This window comes from Mesoplodon mirus, assembly GCF_964341445.2.
Source record: "Mesoplodon mirus genome assembly, chromosome: 3".
NCBI lineage: Eukaryota > Metazoa > Chordata > Mammalia > Artiodactyla > Ziphiidae > Mesoplodon > Mesoplodon mirus.
Genome location: NC_138978.1, coordinates 109,084,564 through 109,098,216, shown reverse-complemented (window position 1 = coordinate 109,098,216; position 13,653 = coordinate 109,084,564). Strand labels below are relative to the sequence as shown.

At 41.0% G+C, this 13,653-nt stretch overlaps 1 protein-coding gene across 6 annotated transcripts in view; it reads right to left on the bottom strand.

The window, feature by feature from the left end:
* Nucleotides 1-5,184: 5,184 nt before the first annotated feature.
* SLC22A15 (solute carrier family 22 member 15) overlaps nucleotides 5,185-13,653 on the bottom strand; it is a 79,606-nt gene continuing 71,137 nt past the window's right edge. For 2 of the 6 annotated variants that reach the window (XM_082614949.1, XM_082614950.1), the window contains 4 exons: nucleotides 12,323-12,443; nucleotides 10,402-10,474; nucleotides 8,116-8,304; nucleotides 5,185-7,795 (listed from right to left, as the gene is read on the bottom strand). In XM_082614949.1, coding sequence (XP_082471075.1) covers nucleotides 7,706-7,795; nucleotides 8,116-8,304; nucleotides 10,402-10,474; nucleotides 12,323-12,443 — 473 coding nt within the window. In that variant the 3' untranslated portion in view covers nucleotides 5,185-7,705. The other 4 variants (XR_014293493.1, XM_082614951.1, XM_082614952.1 and 1 more) reach the window with 4 other exon arrangements.

Genomic DNA, 13,653 nt, shown 5'->3' with positions numbered 1-13,653 from the left:
GGCCCCCAAAGATAGCCACATGCTAATCACCAGAACCTGTGAATGTTACCTTTTACAGCAAAAGGGACTTTGCAGATGTGATTAAGGATCTTGAAGTGGGGAGATGAGCCTGAATCATCTGGGTAGGCCTGATGTAGTCACAAAGGTCCTTATAAGAGGGAGGCAGAAGGTCAGAGCGAGTAGAAGGCCATGTTAGACAACAAGACTGGAGTGATGTGGCCAGGAGCGAGGAATGCTGCAGCCTCTAGAAGCTGTGAGAGAAGCTGCAAGAGACAAAGGAATGGATATCCCCCAACGCCCCCCCCACCAAGAACTCAGGAAAAAACAGCCCTGCTGACATCTTCATTCTAACCCCTTATGATTCACTTCGTTGCCTAACCTCCAAAACTGTAATAGAATAAATCTGTGTTGTCTAAAGTTTGTGGTATTTTGTTATAGCAGCAATAGGAAACTAATATAACACCCGATTACTTATGTAAACTAAAAAGGGTCTTGGGAGTCTTTATGGAAAAGTTAGTTTGATTGGCATTTCTTAACCACCCGTCTATTCTGCTGCCATTCTGCCAGTAAAAGCAAAATACTCTTCCTCTTCCTCCTCCTCTCTCTTGGTTATAGCATCCATTCAGAGAAAACTATAATGGAAAACTTAATGACAATAAATAGTACGGGAAGGGTATTATTTGAAAGTGAACTGCTGCTCTCTACCAATTTTCTTCCCTGTTAACTTCAGAATTAAGTTTTCCAATCTAACTCTGCTGTATTAGAGGCAAGCATATCATAGACATAACAATTCATTTCAGTTCACCATTCTTCTATTTTGTATTTTCAGGGAAATTAGTGGGGGGAGATGTGAGACTTTAAAATATTTGGGGATCATCGTCAACCTGTTTCTTTAAGAAAGATCATCAATATGGTGAAATGCTGCCCTGGATGTTACTAGTATTTCCTCAGAACCCATTGAAAGAATCAGAGCGGTTGAGGGACGTCATTTGGCAGATCACACTCCAGTTGCAGGCAATGTAAAACATGTTATAGCCCCTCTTATATTCATATACATATAACTTGATCCTGCTACACAATTAAATAGATGCATGCCATCTGCAATAGCCAATAGGAAAGCAAACATCCTATATATGGCGAAATGCATCTCTAATAATTAAAGTGGCTCTAGGAAACAAATGAATCTATTACATTATCATCGGCAAGCATATTGTAGCTTCTGTAATTTAAAAACCCTAATCTGACATGACAAATATTTACCATCTTTCAAGTGCTTCCCAGTGCTGGACAGTTTACCTCTCCGGATCCACTCCTCGACCTATGCTGTGTGGACTGTATCAATGGGCTTCCTTCTGCATACTGCCTTCTGTTCTGTGGTTTCTGGAAGCTCTGCCTACATATTGGTAAATCATTCATTGATTAAACTCACTTCCAAATTGTGTGCATTTTTGCCCATCTTACACAATCATTACACTCAATTTCTTGAAGTTATATTTTGAAGCAAAGAAATTCCATCAACATCTATTCAAAATCAATTGTTCTGCAAAGTCTAGACTGAAGTTATTTTAATACTACTTTGACTACATCTGCCCTTGACATTTTTCAATAAATAAGTAATCTCTTCTAAGCTTTGTATTACAGAGCTCTAGGGTCTCAGCTGAGAAGTCCAAATGTTTCCACAGATGCAAAGCTCTTTTCCAAGAGAAATTTAGACCTATAGGGAAGAGGGATAACACTTCATTTGGGTGGGAATAACAGTGAGAATTCTGCAACAGAATATCAAGTCTTGACTGTAAAGTATGGCCTAAAAAGCATTTGAATCTCTTTAACTGGCAAATACTCCTGTCACTCACTTAAGAATTTAACCATGAAATAACTTTGATCTAGCAAAAATTTTGTTTCACTTTTTCCAACTGCTTGGTTTGATTTGCATATGAATTGTGAAATCACTTTTGTGTGTCTTCACCATTTTTTTCATTTTAAAGTAAAATATAATACCATAGAAAATACAATGCAATGTATCTAGTAAGTATTATTTTATAAAACTTTTTTTGGTGATATATGTGTGGATATGTGCATGTGTGTGTACTGTGTGTCGCAGTGTGAAAGTTTTCTTAAACTTTTAGTCAAAATATCTGAAAACTCTTCCATGACATAGATATAGAAGCAAAATTCCTGTCATAGAACATTTACATTTTTCAACCTCACTTGCTACTGACAATCTAGTTGATGAATAAATTTATACTATCAGGATGTAAGTAAATTCCTTTTTCTTCATATCTTCAAAATTTGGTATTAGACTTTTTCTCCAATCTAATTGATTTTATATAACTTAATCTTTTTTCAATTTGCATTTCTCTGATCCTCTACTGAGGCTGAGCATCTATTATCTGTGAACTGCCTAAAAATATTTTTGTAAACTTTGTTTCTCTTTCTCATCTGCACTAATTCTTTCTATATTCTGGATATTGATCCTGGTTTTTTTTTTACAGCAGTTGCAAGTATTTTCTTCCTATCTATTGCTTTTCTTTTAACTTTGTGGTGTGTCTAGTCATACACAAAGAAGTTTTAAATTTAGATGCAGTGAAACATATCAATCTGTCTCTTTAAAAATGATTTGTGATTTTTACTTCTTGTCTGAAAAATCCCTCAATCCCCCAAGGTCATAAGAACATTCTCCTATACCACTTTATAGTTGTTTTAAAGTTTTGACTTTTTCCATTTAGGTCTTCAACTTATTTGGAATTTTTGTTATGGTGAGAAGGTCCTAATTTAGTTTTCTTTGATATGGAAACCCAGTAGTTCCCACATCAATAATTGAATAGTTCATTCTTTTCCCACTGATTTGTCATGCCATCTTCAAAAAATGCCAAATTGTTATATATGTTTGGTCTTGTTCTGGGATCTATTATGTTCTATTGATCTGCTTATCTATTGCTACACTGACACCACGGCTTCAAAAGTTTCAATATCTAGGAAGTTGAGTCCCTTCTGCTTGCTCTTATTTTTTGGGATTGTTAAATACTTTCGAATAATTCCTTTTTTTAAAAAAATTTATCTATTTTTGGCTGCGTTGGGTCTTCATTGCTGTGCGCGGGCTTCCTCTAGTTGCGGCAAGCAGGGGCTACTCTTCGCTGCGGTGCGCGGACTTCTCATTGCAGTGGCTTCCCTTGTTGTGGAGCACAGGCTCTAGGTGCGCGGGCTTCAGTAGTTGTGGCTCGCAGACTCTAGAGCACGGGCTCAGCAGTTGTGGCGCACGGGCTTAGTTGCTCTGCGGCATGTGGGATCTTCCCGGACCAGGGCTTGAACCCGTGTCCCCTGCATTGGCAGGCGGATTCTTAACCACTGCACCAAGAGGGAAGCCCCAAATCATTACTTTTCTTTACTAGAATTATTTTGCCAGGTTCTATGCAAAAAATCTTGTCAAGATTTTAATCAATATTGCCCCTGTCAACATCTCTGGTGAAACTGCCTCAGCAAGACCAAATGCCTCCATCCCTGGAGACCAGAGCAGGAAAAAACGATGCATCACAAATATGGTCTACACCTCACTCCCACCTTCCAAATTCCATCTGAATCTGACTGATGGAAACTTAATTGCACCTAGAAGCCTAGCTGCAAAGGGTGTTTGGGAAATGTACATCTTAGCTTTAAAGCCTCTGCAGTACAAGAAGACATAGAAGAACCAAGGGTTTTTAAACTACAGTAGGTCATGAAATCGGTTTAGTGGGTCACAAGTGGCATTTTAAAAAACAAAATGGGACAGAATATAAGCTATCAGGGTACCAAGCAAGAATAAGCATGTTTCATGAAAGTTTTATGTATATATTTTAATATATTTTAAATATATATATAGTAAGTATTGTAAGGCAGGGAGAAAGAGACAGAGATAGAGACAGAGACAGAAACAGAGACAGAGACAGAGATTAGAAAGAGGTGGAGGAACAGGGAAGAGAAAGAATATGTAAAATACATTTCTTATTGTGGTCATTATCAAGAAAGACTGAAGGTCCCAGGAAGGTGAAGAGATGCCTTAGGTCAATTCACCTTACGTGCTACAATACCCCTTATACTGCTAAGGAAGTTTCCTTTTACTCCTTGTCTGCTAGTAGCTTTTATTTTAAATAGGTGTTGAATTTTGTCAAATAATCTTCATGCACCTGTTGAGATAATCATAAGATCTTTCCCTTTAACATACTACACAGATGCATTTTCTAACAATGCAGTATCTTTGCATTTTTCTCTTTCCAGAAATACTTTTATAGTTATCTTTTGTACCCACTGACTGCCTAACTTTGCTACAGCCCCTGACCCACATACCACCCATAATTTCTAGCAGATTCTATATTTGCTCAATTTGTCAAAGATGCTACTGTATACATCCTGATATGTTCTGTAAGAACAAAAGGTCTACATTTTATAATTCTTTATCATATTCACAAGAAACCAAAATACCTGCATTTTATTTTGTTAAAAAAATCCTTTATACGTATCCAATTTAAGAACTAATAATCTAGTAAGAATTAGTAATGGAAGAGTAAGTCCTATTAGAAAGCTGCAGTTTAATTCAGTTTAATTAGTAGAGAGAATTACTTCAACATGTTTTCGTTAGGAATACGAATCTATTAAAAGTACCTTTATCAATTTGACCTCCATAAAAATACTTGCCCAGATTACATTTACTTAAGTAGTGTACCAGAAACTTTCATTTGCTTATTTCTTGTATTTTATTTGTTCATTTTTAAGTACTAAAGAATGTCTACATTGCTTGAAATCAGCCAAATGACAAATACTGCATTTTCAATGGGCAGTGGTTTTAACTCAACAATCAGGAAACTACAAAACAGTTTCTTTCAACATATCCGTGTGGTGCCAGGGTTCTGGACAAGCTGTTGATAAGACCTTTGACCCTGGAAGCCCTGGAATTTCTTATGTGTCTTATGGTTTTCTTGCTGCTTTTTAGGAGAAAAGAAATTTAATTTTGAATACAATAAAAAATTTAAAAGGATACCTTTTACAAATCATCTGAACAAACAAAATATGTTACCAATAAGAGTTTTCCAATAATTTAATCAATACAAATATGCTCATGTGCACCATCTCTACAATCACTATTTTTCAACAGTTAATAGCAAAAGGAAAAAATCTGTTTTTATAAAAGGCAAAGGGATGAAGAAACAGTAATTATTATTTTTTTAAATTAATTTATTTATTTTTGGCTGTGTTGGGTCTTCATTGCTCTGTGCAGGCTTTCTCTAGTTGTGGCTGGTGGGGGCTACTCCTCGTTGTGGTGCGCGGGCTTCTCATTGCGGTGGCTTCTCTTGTTGTGGAGCACAGGCTCTAGGCACGCGGGCTTCAGGAGTTGTGGCACGCGGGCTCAGTATTTGTGGCTCATGGACTCTAGAGCACAGGCTCAGTAGTTGTGGCGCATGGGCTTAGTTGCTCCGCGGCATGTGGGATCTTCCTGGACCAGGGCTCAAACCCATGTCCCCTGCATTGGCAGGTGGATTCTTAACCACTGTGCCACCAGGGAAGTCCCCAAAACAGTAATTATTAAACTCTGCCAAAAGACCATCTAGGAAGAAGCAAAATTTAGTGACACATCTGATGTGAGCAGCTGATAGCCCAGCCTTAGCAACATGTGTTCAAACTGTGTACCCTTCCTTCCCTTCTTCTACCCTGGAGCTGGGAAAAGAGAACACCCAGGGGCAGACCTAATGGAATCCTCAATTATCTAGCCAGAGGCAGAGGGAACCCCAGTGCCAACAGAAAGATGGATTCCCAGTTGGTCTTCAAAGAGAACAAAGCCATGACACTGGTTGTCTCTGGGTGCTGGGCCTATGAGTAATACATTTTTAAACTTCTAGTTTCCACATGTTTTTTAAAGGGATTATTACTCTTATAATGCAAAGAGGGCTCCAACCAACCAAGAATCACCTATGTGTTGGTTTCTTGTTTTACGTTTAACTTCACGAAGAAGAGCTTCTAAGTGTCCTTGTAAGTTCTTCCTTTCTTCCTCTCTTGATGGTGGGCAGGGTCCCCATTTCCCAGAGAAAGACAGCGAGATTTCACAATTTGGGGGTTTGGGTCAGATTTGCCTGTGATTTACAAAAATGATACTGGGAGGAGTTCTAAAATTTCCCTGATGGCTAGAAACAGTAATACTGTGTTCTGGGCACAGCAGCGAGAAATAAACAGTAGTAGAGATGGCCCCTATTTATAAAGAGCCCAATACATAATCAAGGGCATGAAGGACATAAAAATACTTCAACAAAGGTACAAGCTGGTATAGTGCAAACCAAGAGGTCAATGGAAGAGGACAGGAGAGGGCTGGAGCCAATGCGAGGCAAGTCCTCCAAGATTTCCAGAAACAGACTCAGTGATGACTTCTCTTCATCTCCAGTGAAATTTCTTTTCTCCAAGGGATTAATAGAAATGGAAATTCTGAAAACATAGAAATTTTCCCAGTTGGGAAAGTGACCTAAAGCAACACTGTCCAAGCTTGTTGACTCCAGGTTAACACTCCTATTTGAGATAATACTCAGGTTTCATGGGAAACACTTTCAGCACATGATTTTAGGAAACTGAGTATGACTTTGATTTATTTGAAAGCTGGCAGTACTTAATGAAAACCAACATTTACTAGGAAATTACTGAGCCTTCCATTCTAGCTAACCAAACAGGCTGGAGCTGATCTAGGACTAGATGAGTTCAAGTTCTTAAATGTTGCCCAAGCCCCTCCTTGCACAACACTGAAAACAAAACAAACAGAAAATTGTGAAAGATAATTTTCTTTTCTTCCTTATTGAAAACAGCACATTTTTTTTTCCTTTTTAACATCCAAAGTCTTGACATGTCACTTTTTAACTGCCCTCCCCCTTTATAAAACTTCATCATTTACTGGGCATGGTTTGGAAGTTATTGCTGGTACTAGAATCTGAGATGGAAATTTTTCTCCAGGTGCACACAAGTGGGAACTGAAGAAATTACACAATTCGAGTATCAAAGGGAGCTGCCAGGGAGAGGCAGCCATACCTCGGACCCTGAACATTACTCTGGTGCAGCTGGCTTTTCCTAGCGGGTCATCTGTGGGACTGACTGAAAGCACAGGGAGCTCAAGCCAATCACTGGGCCAGGAACCAAGCTAGGGGCCCAAATTTCATCCATTGGGATGAAGGTGGAGGGCCTCAGGCCACACAAATGACCTCTCAGTGCTTTTCTTCTGGCACAAAAAATGAATGAAATGCTAACACCAACCTGCCTCAAAAGATTCCTGGTGAGGAACAACTGAGAGGGGCGGATGTCAAATTTGGTGGACAGATTACGTGTTAATGGTGAGAAGAAATTTTACATATTTGCCTTTAGGTCACAATGGAGTTGAAAGGCAACGTAATCAAACTTCTAGAAACAAATGAGCTTACCACTCTGGCATGTGGACTTCAGCAATCTGGCCAGAGGTCATGATTTTGAGCTAAACCCGAATGGTGGGCAGTTAACAACTATTCACTTGATGCAGTGATGTCCTGTTTCTTGAAATCTCTTCTCCAACTTCCTTGGTGCCTAAAAAACATCAGGCCACACTGAGTACCTTTGATGTTTGTTCAAGCCTATCTTTCCACAGCTCCCTTCAGTTTCCTGGGAGAACCTGCTCTCGTTGGAGGCAGAGAAGATGACCCTCTGCGTCTGAGGAGGAATCTGAGGCACGTCACTTGATCATCTGTGTCTCTTCATCCGCATCGTAAAACTCTTCCTCTTCCTCACTCTCACTCCCTAAAGGGCTCTCCTTGTCCACAGACTAAAGCAGGAAAGGAGAAAAGGGCAGGGAAATGATGTCATGACATTTCTAAAATTAAATTACTGTCTAGCATTCAACTGACAAATATACACTGATGACATTTATTCCCCTAAGAATTAGCCCCTAAAGTGTTCTAAGAAAGCTAATGAATCATCTTTATTTCTCTGACAATCAGCTGCTATCAGATCCCACCTTTTTTCCCCAGCAGTTTTGCTCAGTTCTATTTAATATAACCAGATATTCTTTTTTTTGTTCTTTTCCCCCAAAACTATCATCATTCAAATGGTAAATCTGAATGACTAAGAAAAATTCCATCATACCTGAGGGGGATCCAAGGTCTGTAAAGATAACGCCTCCTCCCCCAGCCTCCGATATGAGTACACCTGAAGGTCAGAAAACGTCTCTAGCAATGGACTGTTAAGGGTTTCTGGCAATAATAAACTCAGGAGGCCTGAGGTCAGCCCCGTGGCTCCAAAGACAATGAAGGGTAAAGACCACTGCACGTACTTCTATGGGGGCAGGGAGTGGAATGAAAACAAACAAAAACTCAGTGTTAGTTTCCTAGCAGATGACATCAGCAGTCTTATGACCCAGGACCTGCCATGTTTACTGTCCAGGTCCTGCCTCCTCACTAGAATACACCAGAAAGCCCGTCTTCTTTCCCCTTAGAGAATTACCCCAGGAAACCAGAGCCAGTCCTCGGGCACAGAGACAGGAGTGAGCAGATCAAAAGGACAGAGCTGGCCTGTGGAGCAGACACAGCAGACTGTTCATGCGCTGGCTGGGGACTGTGGGTAAGGGGCTTGGCTGTCTGAGCAGGGCAGACACACGGCCAGAGTGCGTGGTGAGTCGGACACTCAGCTTCCACTCCAGGTCGAGTGGCCTGCAGCACAGTGATCTCCACACACAGGAGACACCCCACATATTTGCTAACAACGACGAACTTTAACGTTCTCAACCCTGGAATGGGCCAAACAGTCCCACATATGTGTTCTGATTCACTAAGCACCAGAACTGAGAGGCACGGGGCTTAAAGGTGTGAACACCCTGAAAAGGAAGAGAAAGGCCTAGAGAAACCTATACACATGGTTTGGACATGGTAGCGGGCCGGTCCAAAAGACATTCTCAGGAAAATTTAAATACAAACATACAATTTCAAGGATAACACCAAGATTCTTGCAGGATGGGGCTCTGGGGGATTTCTGAGCTGATTACCATTCCTGAGTTCCTGCACAGGAGCCACCCAGCTTTATCACCTTCCGGTTTGGGCTTCCAAATTCGGTGGCTAGTTAGGATGTCCCTTCTGATCATCTTTTTCTGATTTTTCAAAGGTGAAGAGATGATGGAGGAGGAGAGGGAGGCATGGGGAGGGGACAGGAGGGGGACGAAAAACTCTGACCTCCAGCCCCCTGCGTGCAAACATGTGCCCAGAACTGTGGGCCTGTTGTTGAATCAAGGGGAACGTTCACCTCTTCTCAACTTAGTGGGACTCAGGGAAGACACAGCGCTGGGTGTTATAATGTTCTAGGACAGCGGTCCAAAGTCGGGCATCATTAATGATAAACACCTAGCGTTGGACACATTTTGCAAAATGGAACTAATATGACTCCTTCCTAAGAAGGGTCTTGTGATCTAAAATTGAGCATGATAGTGGGAGGCAGCCACACAGCATAGGGAGATCAGCTCTGTGCTTTGTGACCACCTAGAGGGGTGGGATAGGGAGGGTGGGAGGGAGGGAGACGCAAGAGGGAAGAGATATGGTGATATATGTATACGTATAGCTGACTCACTTTGTTACAAAGCAGAAACTAACACAGCATTGTAAAGCAATTATACTCCAATAAAGATGTGGGAAAAAAAAAAAGAAAAAAAAAAGAAAATTGAGTATGAAACACAGAGAAATACTCAGAAAAAGGAAGTGTATCCCACTTCCTCAAGAAAAGAAAAGGCTACAGTGGCATTTCAGAGACGTCCTGTACTAGGATGAGGCGAGTAGTTGCCTGAGTGATGAGCAATTGTCTCCAGAACAGGCTCAAAGCCCCACGTCAAACCTAATCACGCTTCAACAAGTCTTGGCTGGGAAAGTCCTAGAGGAGACCAAGCAGAGACGTGCACAGGGGCTCCATGGGATCTTTCTCAGAACATGGACATTTTGAGATTGGATGGAGTTTACTTTATCTCCCTTTCGCCTTCTTCTCTTCTAATTTTCTTTTCCGAGTGGTGTGCTGTGTTCTCTGTTATTTAATACAGGATACCAATGCCTACAGCATACGGTTGTGGTGAAGACTGCATGATATGATGTATGTAAAGGGCTTAGCACAGAGCTCAGCACACAGCAGAAACTTAGGAAATGTTCACTAATCAACTAACGTACAAATGGGGACAGGAAGGGGCAGGCTGGCATTAGCTAACTCTCCAATGAATACAGCCAATCCCTGGGAAGGGTCCATCTGCCCTCATGGATCCTTAATCTAAAAGGCACAAGGTGCACATTTGTGTCAGGCTGATCTTAAAATGACAGCAGTTTGTTACCTCTTTCTACTCAAAAGCACATACATTTCCAAAGCAGAGAATCAAGAAAAACAAACTAGGAGGTACAAACCAACCAGTGAGGGGATGAAGGGAGCAATAATCCCACCAACTCGGGAGAACATGGAACAAGCTCCAAGCCCAACATTCCTGAAAGGCAAAAGGAAAAGGAAAAAAAAAGTCAGTAAGTCCTAGGGGGACAATTTAAAGACTCTAAGGGATAGTGGGCTCAGAATAACAAATCCCAAAGTGGAAGTGCAGGATGCTACAGAGCAGTACTGCCCACTAGAACTTTCTGTGATGCTGCAAATTTTCTGTACTCGCCCTGTCCAATACAGAAGCCCCCAGACACAGGCAGCTACTGAGAGCTCAATGCAACTAAGAATGAGGAACTGAATTTTTAATTCATTTCATTTTAATTAATTTAAACTTAAATAGCCACATGTGATATTGGACAGTGCAGGTATGGAAGTCGTTGCAGAAATGAGCATGTGAATATTTCTTGTTAAATGTTCTCCTGGGTTCTCATGTCTTAGGTCTCTTATCAGTTAAAACATCCATAGAAGAACCAGGGTTTAATGATCTAAAGTCCGCCCATTTCTTTAAACTCAACTAATTAACTATGAAAGGATCAGGCATATAAATAGGAATTGATTGGACATACAGTCTCAGGAAACCAAGAACATTACCTTCTTGCGGAATGTGGGTGGCAAGGAGGGGGAGGAAATGAGAATGATAGTGATTATAGGTAGGGTGACCGTACAGCACCCTGTTATCCCAGCCGAGTTGTTAATAATGCCCACATTCGCTCTCAAAAGTGTCCCAGTTTGGAACTAACCGGTCACCCTAGTTTTATAGGCAATAGCCAGAGAAAGCAGGTTCTGGGAATAATCAGGGAATGACAAGCCAATCACAGACGACCTGATCTCTTCCTGGGAAAAAGGCAGACAGAACCATTACGCTTCTTGCATGGATAAAGGAAAAAGAAGGATCTTTTTGGAATGATCCTCAAAAAGACCGGGAAAATGCCGACTGGGGGACTATGGTCCAGCCCACAGAGGCCGTTCTCTAAAGACTAAGTTGCATCCCTGCCCTTCAAATTTAGGTTTGTTTTTTTTGTTTTCAGACTTATTTTATGAGGGGAAACTTAGGATGGAATATGTTGGGTTTTTTGGTTTTGTTTCTGAATATGTTATTTTTGATATAAGCACGTCCTACTCATTGAAAACTACCTTTAACAACTAATATGTAAATATAATATTCACTTATAACTATAGGGAATTATCTTTATTTATTTATTTATTTTTGGCTGCACTGGGTCTTTGTTGCTGCCCGCGGGCTTTCTCCAGTTGTGGAGAGTGAGGGCTACTCTTTGTTGCGGTGCGTGGGCTTCTCATTGCAGTGGCTTCTCTTGTTGTGGAGCACAGGCTCTAGGCACGCGGGCTTCAGTAGTTGTGCCATGTGGGCTCAGGAGTTGTGGCGCACAGGCTTAGTTGCTTCGCGGCGTGTGGGATCTTCCCGGACCAGGGATTGTACCTGTGTCCCCTGCGTTGGCAGGCGGATTCTTAACCAGTGCACCACCAGGGAAGTCTCATCTTTTTTTAAATGTGTATTTTTTGTGCTAAAATATAGGCTCTGTGATAACAGGGACCTTGTCTCCTGGTCCATTGTGTACCTGACACAGGAGGGTTGACTGAATAACTCACATGCACTGAAATAAAAATGACATCTGAGCACTATTTGGGTGATGGGATACGTTTAGTGTAGAGTACTTCTCTCACGACTGACAGGGAATTCAGCCCAAGACAAAGTTACATTTTCCTCAGCCAAGCGGGCAAGAGCAGTCTCCACAGGTTCTGGGCTCACAACTGCTTGCTGAGTTACTGCTAGCCCACACTCGCTGTGCTCCAGGTGAAGTGAGGACCATGCCTCTGTCAATGCAAACATCTACAACAGAATTCAGGACATGGGAAGGAGAAGTCTGTGTGTGAGGCATACCTGATGACCGTGGGGTACAGCTCCGAGGTGTAGATATACACGACATTGAAGGCAGCGCTGATGGTCAGCTTCCCCAGCAGGGACAAGGAATGGCTGTTCACCACTGCGAACACACCTGTGTCTGAGGAGGACAAGTGCCACATCTGTGAGGTCCTCGGTGGAGAAAAATTCGTCTAAGTGACACACTTAACTCTGAAGGAGCGAGAGACATTTGTGGTGATCCCAAACAGTGAAGAGGTCATATAACCAGACACACATTCAGAAGGTTTAGTCGTCACACACAGCACACAGCAAATATTTCTCAGCATTTTGGCCATCCCCAGGAAATCTTACACAGTGGCTGTCATGATGTGTGATTAAACCTGCACAACCTAAATGTCCATCAACAGATGAATGGATAAAGGAGATGTGATATATATACATATATACATACACACACAATGGAATATTACTCAGCCATAAAAAAGAATGAAATAATGCCATTTGCAGCAACATGGATGGACCTAGAGATTATCATACTAAGCGAAGTAAGTCACACAGCGAAAGACAAATACCATATGATATCACTTATATGTGGAATCTAAAATATGACACAAATGAACATGTCTGTGAAACAAAAACAGACTCAACAGATATAGAGAAGAGAATTGTGGTCGCCAAGGAGGAGGGGTGGGGGAGGGAAAGATTGGGAGTTTGGGATTAGCAGATGCAAACTATTATATAGAGAATGGATAAACAACAAGGTCCTACTGTTTAGCACAGGGAACTATATTCAATATCCTGTAAAAGCCATAATGGAAAAGAATATGAAAAAAGAATATATGTGTAACTAAATCACTTTGCTGTACAGCAGAAATTAACACATTGTAAATCAACTATACTTCAATAAAATTAAAAAACAAAACAAAACAAAAAAAACCCTGCAGTCACTCCTGAATGACAGAGCTCCCTGAAAACTTCTGTACTGGGGTCAAGTAAGCTTCACAGAAGTCAAGTTCCACCTATCTAAGGGTATTACTTGCCTCTCCTTTCTTCCCAACCTCATTCAACAATCAATGACGTAAAAGATTGAACAGCATGACAAGCCCTGACACATGAGAGGAGTGAGTCTCAAAAAACTCCTATCTTCAGTTTGCATTCCTTGGTGTTCCACTGTAAAGATAAGGAATAATCCCACTAAACTACTACCGGAAGATATAAAACATTAACGTTCTCTAAAGAACAAGACTCTAAATGTGGAACTACTTTTCATCTTTCCTCCTCCCCAACTTCTTACTTGAAGATTACTAATCAATAATGATATTTCAGTTTCTTAATGTAACGTTTTTTAC